Raw genomic sequence first — 14,425 nt, forward strand, 5'->3', positions numbered from 1 at the left:
AATGATAAGGAATATTGTTATTATGGTTTTGGGTAAGTAATAGCCACAAATTATGGGAATTGCACTGTATCTTGATAATTTTGTTTGGATGTCTTTATTGAAGGAATCTTTCGAGCTTCAAGCAAGTTGTCAGGGCTCAACATGCCATGCTCTGCACCCAGTACTCAGGCTGGGGTCTTGACTTGTGAACTTCAAAGCTGCCCTTATTGTGCCCACATTTTGGAAAATCCAGAGCTAGAGCTCAGTGATTCAGAAAGTGGTGACTCTGATGCTGATGGCGTGTACGAATTTACACAAGACGTCAGCCAAGGTGACCAAAGAGATCAGATACACAAGAACAAAAAGAAACCAAAGGAACAGAATAAATGCATCCTGCTCTGGACATTATTCTCTGAGAAAATGAAAAGAATTGTGGAAAGTAAATATTTCAATCGTGGGATTATGATAGCCATTCTGATCAACACATTGAGCATGGGCATTGAGTACCACGAGCAGGTAAGTGTTAATAATTAATATTTCTGTCTGTCTGGTAACTGGAATCTCTTGCAAAGCAAATGGTTTGCACCTAATGTTTTCTGACCCAGTTTTATCTTCGTACTGTTTTGCTTGACAAGCCTTGAAAGCTAATTAGACAGGTACAGTCTGCTTATTATTTGATGAAACACAATTTACATTTAAAGGTTAATTGACTTGCTGAGGTCGCTGTTCTTGACTAGAATGGAATATCAAAATAGGAAAGCAAGTGAAATTGTCTTTTAGTGTCATGCACACATGATGTTGCATTTACAGTGGGCTGCTGAAGCTAAGGTATGTCGAGTTTAAAATCAACTGTATTTTTGCCACCGGGAGGCAGTACCGACCAGAGGCCTGATTATTTCCAACAAGAGAAGAAATTTGGTGGGGCCAGTCAGCTATCATGGACTTCATGTTACCAACTTAAGAGTAGCGTGGAAAAAGACTTGGGAGTAGGCCACCTGGCTACCCTGTCAGCCAATATATGATTTAGTGAATAATGTTAAATGTTATGGGAGCTGAGGGGGTGTGTAGAGAAAAAAAATATTTGTTCAATAATTCTTAAATTCTACCATAGTTAAGATTTGACAGTAGAGTATGAATGTACATTAGAAACTTCAGCAGAATGATTTCCTAGTTTGTAATACTTCTGCAATCCATAACTCATTTGGATTTTTGAATGACAATCAACCTTCATTACAAATTTAGGATTGGTAAAGCAGTTCTTATTAGGAATTCATTTATGGAGGTTTAAACTGCTGTTTTGACACTCTAAAGGCACTTGCCCAGGGACCAAGCGAAAAGTTTATGATAACAAGAGACTGTTACAATGAGATTCCACTGTAGTTTAATTAACAGGCATAGAACAGAACACAAGTTTAAAAATTAGGCCTCTAATTTAAATGCATAACAAAGCAAATTCAGCCTACTCTCTGCTGCCTTACTTTCTTGGTCAAAGAAACTTCAATTTACAATAATACATTCAGTAATAAGAATTGCCTGTACTTGTAGGACTCAAATCCATTATCAGTACATTAGCATTTGCTAGCAACAATTTTATCTGAGATAGCCCTTTGTCTTCAACACTTGAATTGGTTCTTTTAGAATTTAAGTACATTTCCAGCAGTGCATAGACCGATAAAGGATAATGGATTAATTCTGCTGTACAGAGTTAATTTTATGGTAATTATATTTTATGGTTTGACAATTTGTTTCAATAAAGTATTGTACAGTGTTTTAAAATAGTGCACATTCATGATCTTTCACATTCTATGGTTAAGCTGGGAAAATCACTGAGAATACTGTTCCCTCCTTGAGAGATTCGTCTTGCTCCACTTAATTTCCTCTTCCTGTCCTCTTCTTTTGATGTAATGTCTAGTGTGGTCTAACTTCAGTTAATTTTCTTCAGAATGGGAACAAAAATTCTTTTTTTGATATAGTGTGTTCCCTTTCAGCCTGTGGGAATGAATACAGTAAGTTTGAGTTCCACTTCAATACTATTCTTTAAAATTCTGACTTATAAGATGCACAAGCCTCGAAATTTGCATTGCCTATAATGAGAACTTTGTTTGTAAAGTTGGCAAGATATTTCGAAGAAAGAGGAAAAGGAGAGCTTTTAGAAGAACATAAATTTATTTCGCATTTTTTGTGCACCATGTGTCTGGTATAATATGCTATCCTTTGACTTGTCTGATTACAAAATGCACAGACCTGATGAAATGCAGATTTCTCATGGTAGAGGTGCTTAAAATGAACCCTATAAAAAGGAAGAAGCCCTGGGAATCTAGCCTCACCAGTAAAAAAAATAGCTGAAAGCTCATTAGAAGATCTGCATTCAGTACGTTTGTAGTGAGTTTACAGGTTTTCAGTTCAGTTAGACAATTAGGTGTGAGCTATATTCGGCATTAAGATCTCAATTTTGATTGAAAAAAACAAGACCCGTAAAATCATAAATTAAGTTAATAGAATTTAGCATAACCAAAGTCATGCTTGGAATGAAAGTAGTGTGTTTTCATTCTTTTATGTGATTTCAAGGCCCTGGGAGTATAAGGGCCATTAATGCTTCCTTTTCAAAATGGTACATATAAAAAACAGGATTGTAAATCTATTTTAAAGAAAGTAGGGAATGGTACAAAATCCACAGATTTAATTAATGACTGAATTATTTATTCAGTATCTAAGTACTTGGTGGCATTAATGGCTGAAAATGGTCACTTTTACATCAATGCAGTAATGGAAACTTATGGGATCATCTTGTGTATGTGGAGCCCTGTAAAGTCTCAGCTCTGCCTCTGACTAAACAAAGGAGGGGACTCTGAAAGTTGAACCAGTGCTTTATAAATTTACCAAAATACTTTGTATATAGATGCTGGTTTCAGAGATTTCCCAAAACAAGGATTACTCCTGTCTCCAGTAGCAAGAATAAGCAATTCCCTAGACTGATCATTGCCACAGTGCACTATAGATTGTACTTGCATAAACATTTTTGTGTTTCTAAACAATCCATATATCATTCAAGACTGTAATTTTGAAAAAAAGTGGGACAAATCCAATCTGGCCCATTACCGCTCCATCAGTCTACTCTCAATTATCAGCAAAGTGATGGAAGGTGTCGTCAACAGTGCTATCAAGCGGCACGTACTCCAATGACCTGCTCACCGATACATAGTTTGGTTTCCGCCAGGACCACTCGGCTCCAGACCTCATTATAGCCTTGGTCCAAACATGGACAAAAGAACTAAATTCCAGAGGTGAGGTGAGAGTGACTTCCCTTGACATCAAGGCAGCATTTGACTGAGTGTGGCACCAAGGAGCCCTAGTAAAATTGAAGTCAATGGGAATCAGGGGGAAAACTCTCAAGTGGCTGGAGTCATACCTAGCATAAAGGATATTGGTAATGGTTGTTGAAGGCCAATCATCTCAGCCTCAGGGCATTGCTGCAGGAGTTCCTCAGGGCAGTGTCCTAGGCCCAACCATCTTCAGCTGCTTCACTAATGACCTTACCTTTATCATAAGGTCAGAAGTGGGGATGTTGCTGATGATTTCACAGTGTTCAGTTCCATCCGCGACCCCTCAGATAATGAAGCAGTCCGTGCCCGCATGCAGCAAGTCCTGGGCAATATCCAGGCTTGGGCTGATAAGTGGCAAGTAACATTCACCCCAGACAAGTGCAAGGCAATGACCACCTCCAACAAGAGAGAGTCTAACCACCTCACCTTGACATTCCACAGCATTACCATCGCCAAATCCCCCACCATCAACATCCTGGGGATCTCCATTGACCAGAAACTTTACTGGACCAGCCACGTAAATACTGTGGCTACAAGAGCAGGTCAGAGGCTGGGTATTCTGTGGCAAGTGACTTATCTCCTGACTCCCAAAGCCTTTCCACCATCTACAAGGCACAAGTCAGGAGTGTGATGGAATACTCTCCACTTGCCTGGATGAGTGCAGCTCCAACTACACTCAAGAAACTCGACAACATCCAGGACAAAGCAGCCCGCTTGATTGGCACCCCATCCACCACCTTAAACATTCACTCCCTCCACCACCGGCGCACCGTGGCTGCAGTGTGCACCATATACGATATGCACTGCAGCAACTCACCAAGGCTCCTTCGACAGAACCTCCCAAACTTGCGACCTTTACCACCTAGAAGGACAATGGCAGCAGACGCATGGGAACAACACCACCTGCACGTTCCCCTCCAAGTCACACACCATCCCGACTTGGAAATATATCGCCATTCCTTCATTGTCAGTGGGTCAAAATCCTGGAACTCTCTACCTAACAGCACTGTGGGAGTACCGTCACCACACGGACTGCAGCGGTTCAAGAAGGCGGCTCACCACCACTTTCTGATGGGTAATAAATGCTGGCCTTGCCAGCGATGCCCACATCCCATGAATGAATAAAAAAAGTTTAGATTTCTAGCACTCCAAATAATCTATAAATTTGCTTTGAAACAATTGCATAAATATTTTAAAAGAACAAATTGCCCTGAAGAGATAAAGTTATTACCCATAGTTAGAATTTATGATTTCTGAATTTGCATAGGGAACAAGTCTTTAAAAGATGCAAATAGAAGTACAAATAGGAGATACATTTACCTTATTATAAAATAGTGTTTGTGTGCTTTAATAATATTATAGTGCAACACAGACCTGGAAATTGAATTGTGTGATATTATCAGATGAGCAATTAATATGTTTGTATCAAATTCCTCTGTCTGCAATTTTAATAAGAATTGTTAGTCTTCTGTTAAAATAGGTTTCAGAGGAAATTGATTGCATGAAGTGTTCATATAATATTGCACAGTGTAATTTCCAGGCCATAATCATTGTAATCTTTGTGGCTGGAGCTGAACCTGCTAGGGTAGCAGTCTCAGGAGACTATAACATTGCTGCAAATGTTAGGATCTTACAACTGAACACAAATAAGAAAATGATAGTTATACTTACAGCTACCTTATCAGCCACCCATATTTGTCCATAGAGAATCAGTTTGTTCAACTGAAGTTAACGTTTACATCAAGTGGAAAAGCCTCAGTGACTGACCGACTCTGTACATTTTTGTAAATGTCCGTTTCCATGAGCACTGATTTGGTTCTATTGGATGACAGTTTCCTCTTACTTGATTTCCTCTTTATCCCTTTCTTTTTTTGATCCCTTTCTGTAAGACTTCCTGGTTCTGCTCTTCCCAATCATCAAGACTTATTGTCTTATTATCCCATCAGTCCTGCAATTATCACTTTCACGGTTCCAAATATCATATTTTATTCATCTGTCATACAGCTGCTTTATAAAGTAGCTCTGCATCACAGTGGGACTGTACAACTAAACTTTATAATAAAGTCCGGGATGCTAAATATAAAAATGAAAAGGGAACACATTCCCATTATTTTATACAGCAGGAAAGTGCAGGCCCCCCGGACTCCCCCCACCCTCTGCAAACATCTGACTGTCCCAGAATCCCCATTCTCTCCTGTCACTGCACTTACCTTGGGCCAGAAGGTCCTGACTTTCTGCGGCTTCCCACCAGCTTCCCTCCTGTTTTGGGCAGGAGCTTAGCCAGCAGCAAGTTAATGAGGCTTGGCCGTTAAAATTGGCTGGGCCGGCCAATCCCTTACCGGCTGGCTGCTCTGCTCGCTAGGCCGCTTTCCAGCTCGGGAGTTGAAATTTCCATCATTCAGTTTTGAATCCACTGCAACGTTATACTATCATGCTTCTGATTCAGCAATGATGACACAAGCCTCCAAAGTTGGTTTGGTTTACACTGACATAGATTTGGCATCAGAGAATTGAGGAGTTACTCTGCACATTTCTGGTTATGTCTGATTTTAAAAGCCACATCCAGCATCTGATTCCAGCATTACAAAAAAAAGTGAGAAAAAATGTAAATAACATACATGCAATCTAAATATTTCAGTGATAACCCAGAACGTTCCTATAGGGAGAACAACCCTATAGGGTTTTTGTTTCTCTGTGTCACTTTTGTGATCTGTAACTTACATTCTATGATGTCATGTGACCTTTAACCGTCATTCATTAATATATTGCCTCATTATACAGCATGAGGAGAACCATGTTCACTCAAGTAAGTGATTGAATGGTGACCGTCAAAAGTTGTTCAGCAGAAATGTGTTGTGATATATTTTACTTTCAACATGAAAGTTATGAGTTCAAGGTAATTGCACAAATCAACAGGATTATTGACCCATGATGTTGCAGATCACAGTGTCATTAAAAGTATTTGATTAATGGTGTGATTGCTTGAAATATTCTGCATTTTAGTATTTAGGTGAAGCGTGCCAACATCATCATAGGCTTAATATTTTTAGAAAAATCGTTTATCACAGAATCCAGTTGATATTTTGATACCTGGCATCATCAACTATCATGTTAAACTGTATAACCAACTAATTAGAATGCAGGTGAAATACATTTTGTGAGATGTGGCAAAACAATATGGTACTTTGTAGAATTATGTGTCAGATTTTTCTTTCTTCATGTAATCTCTTGGGTGGGGGGGGGTGAGGGTGGGGGCTGGTTGATGAAGAGTACTCTTCGTATTTGCTAATAGGCGTTGACAACTGTGAATGTTCCTCAAGCACAGATTCTCAAAATTGCTTGCTCAATATCTAGTTCTGGTTCTATCAGGCAGAAGCATTGGCAGTGTTTATTGGGCAGAAAAGCTCGTGAAGCCTTTTACTGTAAGTATTAGTGTTCATCCACACTGTGCAAGTGTCCTTTAAATTCAGTGCTACTTGAGAAAAATGCAAAAGCATTCAAAATGATTTCATGTATAGAATCTAGAAAATATACCGTAAATGTGATATTAACTTGGTTGCAATTTCTATGGATTTATATAACAGTTCCAGTGTCCAGAAAATTGCCGTAATAATACATGAACTCTGCTTATTTTTTATCTGTCAGTAACCCAGGAACACAAAAGTCAGATGTAATGCCTTCTTCCCAAGATCAGCTAACTCAGAAGAGGCCAGGAATTGATATGGAGACTTTTCTTGCTTGGGATCTTTATTCTTGAGGGCTGATTTTAACCCTGGCAGAAACCGGGTAGGCAGGCAGTTAAAATGCACTGTGCGACTATCCCGCACCAATCCCACTAAGAACACATGCCAAAATCCTCAAAGAAGATGTGTATAGGTACAAACAAAGCCTCTTGTGGAATCTCAGCATATTTCCTGAGACTGTGTGAGAGCAGATGGATTAACTGATTTGCACTAATACAGTGAGAATATGTAAAATTGTGTAAAGTGAGGTGGGGGTGTTGAAAGAAAGGAGGCCAAGATAACATGAAACCAGAGAAGCTATGGGAAAAAACAAAGGAAAGTGAGAAAAATGAAGAAAAGTAAAGCAGAAAGACAAAGAACAAAAAATGAATTTCAGAAGTAAAACTAGACTGAAAGAGAAGACTAAATGAATATTTAGAGAAATATTCCCTTTCCTGGCAGCAATGGCTTCTCTTCCTACTCCCACAGCATTACCTCTGGAATCCCCCAAGGATCTCTCCTTAGCCCACTCCTCTTCCTCATGTATATGCTGCCCTTTGGCAACATCACCATGGTCAAGGAAACCTCCTGCTGATTACCATGGGGTCAGCTTCCACATGTATGCTGACAGCACCCAGTTCTACCTCTCCACTACCTCCCTCGACTGCCTCTGTGTTATCAGACTGTTTGTCCAATATACAATTTTGGATGACCCGCAATTTTGACTAGTTAAACTTTGCGAAGACTGAAGCCATCATCTTTGGCCCCACCACAAACTCCATATCCTTGTCATTTATTCCATTCCTCTCCCCGGCCATTGTCACCTCCAGACTGTTCGCAGACTTGGCATCTTATTCGACCCCGGGCTGAGCTACCAACCCCATATGCTCGCCATCACAAAGACCGCCTATTTTCACCACAAAACATCCCCTGTCCCAATCCCTGCCTCAGCCCATTTGCTGCCGAAACCCTCATCTGTGCCTTTGTCATCTCTAGACTAGGGTAGTACAATACTCTCGTGGCCAGCTTCCCATTCGCCACCCTCTGTAAACTTCAGCTCATCCAAAATTCTGCTGCCACATCACTCGTCACCCCTGTGCTTTCTAACCTATATTGGCTCCTGATCCCCTAATACCTCAAATTTTAAAATTCTCATCCTTGTGTTTAAATCCTATCATGGCCTCGCCCCGACTACAACTCCATTCCTGTGAACCCTTCATTCCTCAAACTCTGTCCTCTTGTGCAACCCCCTCCCTTTGCCCCACCATTGGCAGCTGTGCCTTCAGCAGTCTAGGTCCCATGCTCTGAAATACCCTTCCTAAACTCTCCACCTCCCTCTCTTCCTTTAAGGCCCTCCTTAAAACCCACCATCCATTTTTGTCTGAGTACACCTTTGTGAAGCGCCGTACGTTAAAGATGTTTTTTTTTTATTCGTTCATGGGATGTGGGCGTCGATGACGAGGCCAGCATTTATTGCCCATCCCTAATTGCCCTTGAGAAGGTGGTGGTGAGCCGTGTTCTTGAACCGCTGCAGTCCGTGTGGTGAAGGTTCTCCCACAGTGCTGTTAGGTAGGGAGTTCCAGGATTTTGACCCAGCGACGATGAAGGAATGGCGATATATTTCCAAGTCGGGATGGTGTGTGACTTGGAGGGGAACGTGCAGGTGGTGTTGTTCCCGTGTGCCTGCTGCCCTTGTCCTTCTAGATGGTAGAAATCGTGGGTTTGGGAGGTACTGTCGAAGAAGCCTTGGCGAGTTGCTGCAGTGCATCCTGTGGATGGTACACACTGCAGCCACAGTGCGCTGGTGGTGAAGGGAGTGAATGTTTAGGGTGGTGGATGGGGTGCCAATCAAGCGGGCTGCTTTGTCCCGGATGGCCGAGCTTCTTGAGTGTTGTTGGAGCTGCAGACATCCAGGCAAGTGGAGAGTATTCCATCACACTCCTGACTTGTGCCTTGTAGATGGTGGAAAGGCTTTGGGGAGTCAGGAGGTGAGTCACTCGCCGCAGAATACCCAGCCTCTGACCTGCTTTTGTAGCCACAGTATTTATGTGGCAGGTCCTGTTAAGTTTCTGGTCAATGGTGACCCCCAGGATGTTGATGGTGGGGGATTCGGCAATGGTAATGCTGTTAAATGTCAAGGGGAGGTGGTTAGACTCTCTTTTGTTGGAGATGGTCATTGCCTTGCACTTGTCTGGGGTGAATGTTACTTGCCACTTATCAGCCCAAGCCTAGATGTTGTCAAGGTCTTCCTGCATGCGGGCATGGACAGCTTCATTATCTGAGGGGTTGCGAATGGAACTGAACACTGTGCAATCATCAGCGAACATCCCCATTTCTGACCTTATGATGGAGGGACGGTCATTGATGAAGCAGCTGAAGGTGGTTGGGCCAAGGACATTGCCCTGAGGAACTCCTGCAGCAATGCCCTGGGGCTGAGATGAATGGCCTCCAACAACCACTACCATCTTCCTTTTGTGCTTGGTATGACTCCAGCCACTGGAGAGTTTTCCCCCTAACTCCCATTGACTTCAATTTTACTAGGGCTCCTTGGTGCTACACTCGGTCAAATGCTGCCTTGATGTCAAGGGCAGTCACTCTCCCTCACTTCTGGAATTCAGCTCTTTTGTCCATGTTTGGACCAAGGCCGTAATGAGGTCTGGAGCCGAGTGGTCCTGGCAGAACCCAAACTGAGAATCGGTGAGCAGGTTATTGGTGAGTAAGTGCCGCTTGATAGCACTTCCATTACTTTGCTGATGATTGAGAGTAGGCTGATGGGGCGGTAATTGGCCGGATTGATTTGTCCTGCTTATTGTGGACAGGACATACCTGGGCAATTTTCCACATTGTCGGGTAGATGCCAGTGTTGTACTGGAACAGTTTGGCTAGAGGCGCAGCTAGTTCTGGAGCACAAGTCTTCAGCACTACAGCCGGGATGTTGTCGGGGCCCATAGCCTTTGCTGTATCCAGTGCACTCAGCCGTTTCTTGATATCACGTGGAATGAATCGAATTGGCTGAAGACTGGCTTTCTGTGATGGTGGGGATATCGGGAGGCGGCCGAGATGGATCATCCACTCGGCACTTCTGGCTGAAGATGGTTGCAAACGCTTCAGCCTTGTCTTTTGCACTGACGTGCTGGACTCTGCCATCATTGAGGATGGGGATGTTGACAGAACCTCCTCCTCCCTTTAGTTGTTTAATTGTCCACCATCATTCACGACTGGATGTGGCAGGACTGCAGAGCTTTGATCTGATCCGTTGGTTGTGGAATCGCTTAGCTCTGTCTATAGCATGTTGCTTCCGCTGTTTAGCATGCATGTAGTGTTGAGTTGTAGCTTCACCAGGTTGGCACCTCACTTTTAGGTACGCCTGATGCTGCTCCTGACATGCTCTTCTACACTCCTCATTGAACCAGGGTTGATCCCTTGGCTTGTTGACCCAGAAATTGCTCGGAGTGCGAACGAACAGTGTTCGCCGCTCCATAGATTTATGCTAACCCACTAACCTATTGGGTGCACTTCCTCTAATCGGAAGCAGAAAAGAGCCCAGCGAAGCTAGGACCCATGGGAGAAGCAAGACGATCGCTCTCTCCCCTCCATGAATCAGATTGTAGCATTTTTGACGCACTGCGAAGAGTTTCTGCAAGCTGGAACATATAATCCAGGAAGTGAAAGATACAAAACTAAAATCATTTCTTAAAACCGTTATAGGTAGTGAAAAAAGAGAGGGTAAGAAATAATCGAATTAAATAGAAGAGACAGAAGGGAAAAGTAAATTTTAAAAAATTAAAAAATTTGAATTTAAAAACTTTTTTTTAATAACCAATAACTATTAAAATAAGGAATAATGAGACGATGCATTTTTAAAAGTTAATTTTTAGTTGTTTGGCAGTAATTAAGACTTACTGCACTGCTAAAACTTAATTTAGATCTGGTATTTTTAAACGTACCTGTTTTGTGGTGGATATTAGTTATTTTCCAGCTGGGCAGATGAGCAAGTTGGCACTGGACCATTGTTTCCACTGATTCCAGCCAGCAATAGCCCTTTCACTTAGAAACTGTCATTTTGCTGGCAAACCAGGAGGAACAAGTTCCGGATTTCTGCATTTGACTGCGCATGTGCGAAAGCTGGAACTTGCTCCTTCATTTCGCCATTAGTGCTGTTGAGCTTACTGTTTCTGGGCCGTTATATAAATGCAAGTTGTTGTTGACAAAAAAAATTTGCAAGAAAAACTGGAATCAGATTGAAAGAAATAAACTTACAAAGAAATAAAAAGGAAAATTTGGAGTGCAAGTAATACTAGAAAAGGATGGAAAAACAATTGTTACGCTTGACAGAATATCAATTTATGATTTTTCAAAATCATTTGGAATAAAACTAGCAAGACCTATGCAACATAGGTGCTCTATGTGCAGTATGCTTATTGATAGGATTCATTTTTGCAGCGAGTGAAAATGAAAGTTTGTCAAAAAACTACCATTGTTCCCAGGCCCTGCCAAGAACTGCGAGCTAAGAGATTCTGAAAGCCAACCTTAAATGATATCTAAAATATTAAACATGTGACTTTCCTTCTAACTAGGTACTACACATCAAAAGGGCTTGGTACATGTTATACTTGAAAGGTTTAATCCAAATTATTTTTCTCCGTACGTAAGCTGAGTATTTAACTTGAACTGTGAGCTTAGACACTAAAGACACAAATGTAAAATTGGCAAACCTCAAGTGAGACTATAAATGGGAAGATATTTTTCCCACAGAGTAATGAATGTGTGGAATGGACTCCCAGCAAAAGCTAATAATTCCATTTTTAAAAAAAACAGCTGAGATAAAAAGGAAATTCTGCAAATGCTAGACATCTTAAATAAAAATAAAACTTGCTGGAAATACAAAGCAGGTCAAAAATCTGCAAAGAGAGATCATCATTCAGGCATAGACCCTTCATCATATCTGTTGTGATGAAAGGCTAACCTATCTTTTATTATTTAAGATGCTGATAGACCTGCTGTGTATTTCAAACGCCATGAGCTCAATTTTAAAACAGAAGTCTGGGTGACTTGGGGGCAGGGGGGCAAAGAAAATCGAGATCTTCTGGAGAGAGCAGGAATCCCGGCTCCAATACGCTGAAGAATGCACAAGACCCAGTGTCATCTAGGTGCATGCTCCGTTCCCGAACCCAGAAATCCAGCAATTAAAGCTGGCGGGACAATATTTAAACCAACAATTCACGAAATGTGCATGAATGTAATTAATTATGCTGGCAAGCGATTGCAACACTGCCTCGGCGTGTTTCCCCTGCTGTGTGAAACCCGTCATGGTGAAGGAGTCGTGTTTCAGCCAGCAGCCATTTGGACATTTAAATGCCTGTTTGACAGATGGGGATATAAGGTGAGTTATTGCAGCAGGGCACTCAATTCTCTCAGACAAACTTTGCGCTGGGAGATCTTTGTGTTTAGACTGAAAATTCTTGGTTTACACTCAGAATTGTTCTGTTTGCACATATTTACCAAATTTCCAGACCCCCTCAAACTGACACCATCAGGATGGGGGGTACGATGGCTCACGTACCTGATCCACCATTCCACTAATGCAAGAGTTGGACTCCTCCACCCTCTGCACTATTGTGGAGAGTGTGCATGGCACCTGTTCCAGTACCTTGCAAATGTGCTGCTGTCCCTCAACTATTCTGCTTTTAAAGGATGGCCCCCAGGGTTCAGCATCTGTGTCCAGCTGAGCAGAGCCTGGAGAGAAGTGTGCCCACCGACGCGGACTCTCCACAGCTGCCCCTGCCATCATTGTCTGCTCATGCTCGCTTGTGTGTGGTGACTCACCAGATGCCAACCCAACTAACTGACTACTAGGACCCACCGAGGTGTGAGTATCTGCGCTGGTGGATGGCTCGCTAAGATGTGCCCTCAGAGGCCAGCAGGTCCTTTGAGAAATCGCCCTCTGCCGTCACTGCGGTCGTTGAAGGGCCTGTCAGAGAACAGAAGGCAATATCAAGCATCATCACAGATGTGTCATGTTGCGATGAGCATACTGAGGTGTTCCACATTGCAAACAATATTAACATCAATTCATGTGTACGATGAATGTTAAAGTTGTGTCACCAAACGTTTATGGGGTACCAGTCTCGGCGTCCACGATAGACAGGCACCCAAGGGTGCGGCTGATCTGTAGCGCCTCCTCCTCCGCATCTGTGAGGATCTCTATTTGTTGTGGCCTCCCTCCAGTCCTCGCCCTCTCGCGTACATTTTGAGCTCTCTCCTAGAAGGGGAGAAAGTACAGACGTGTGAGTGAGTGATGGTGAAATGGTCAACCGATGAATGCATTGCTTTGGATGAGGCTGACCGTGAAAGAGATGCATCAGAGGGTGAATATGCGACAGAGACATCACATTAGATCAGGATTGGGGTGAGTAGTAGTGGTGGGATCACAAATGGGGAGGTGAGGAAGTGCAGATAAGTTGAGGATGAGCCTTAAGTGGATGTGAGGAGTGATGTGATGGAGTAGGCTTGGGAGTTCACAATGATATGAGGTGGGGGTCGGGGTCATGTGCACTACCGAATGCAGGAGAATAAGTAAGTGTACTCACTTGTGCTGATGTAGTTAGGTCATTGAAACGCTTCCTGCACTGGACCCAGATGCGGGAAATGTTGCTGCTGCTGGTGACCACCTCTGCCACCTCGAGCAAGGCCTTTGGTAGCAGAGGCAGGGCACTTCCTCCTGTCAGCCCGGTAAAATAGTTCCCTTCTCCTCCTCACCCTGGCCAGTAGCAGCTGAATTGAGGCATCGTTGAATCTTGGAGCAGCCTTGCCCCTGTGCTGCTCCATTGGGTCTTCTTGGTCTTTGCTCCAGCAAAATCCATTGGAGCAATGGCCCTTTAAATCCAGACGCTCCAGCTGATACCCTGTCATGTGGGTGCGCAGTCTGCCCGCTGCGCAGCTTTCGGACGGCAAACCCGGAAGCAGATTAACGGCCACCAATTAAGTCGGGATCGTGTGAGGAAAGTTAAGTTTACATTAGTCGGGTTTGCCCATTGACCCCCCCCCCCCAGCTGCCATCCCCTCGCCCTTTAAAAATTGACCCCCATATTTTTCAGCACAAGTTGACAGGATTGTTCTCACTCCAGCATCTTGCCTAGTACAGAATATCAAAGACTTTGTTACAATTTTGTTTTTGAGTTCCAAGCCTATCCTTATTTATAGAATAAATAAGTATTGCACTATACCCCGTTATCTTCCATTGTGTATCCTTTCTATAAGACATGAGGTTTCATCATCAGTGAACTGCTACAAAAAATCTTGTAATTGTTGAAAGAAAAACTACTACATTACCCCCATGGATTTTACAAGGCTGCAGATGGAATTAGAGACACAAATGTTACCATAAATCCCATCTGGTCG

At 42.8% G+C, this 14,425-nt stretch overlaps 1 protein-coding gene across 1 annotated transcript in view; it reads left to right on the forward strand.

The window, feature by feature from the left end:
- The window catches only part of cacna1ha (calcium channel, voltage-dependent, T type, alpha 1H subunit a), a 231,528-nt gene that overhangs the window by 90,275 nt on the left and 126,828 nt on the right, over window positions 1-14,425 (forward strand). The window contains exon 8 of the mRNA XM_068003426.1: window positions 104-495. Within this exon, the coding sequence (XP_067859527.1) occupies window positions 104-495 (392 nt within the window). The remainder of the gene's footprint in view (window positions 1-103; window positions 496-14,425) is intronic.

This window comes from Heptranchias perlo, chromosome 22, assembly GCF_035084215.1.
Source record: "Heptranchias perlo isolate sHepPer1 chromosome 22, sHepPer1.hap1, whole genome shotgun sequence".
NCBI lineage: Eukaryota > Metazoa > Chordata > Chondrichthyes > Hexanchiformes > Hexanchidae > Heptranchias > Heptranchias perlo.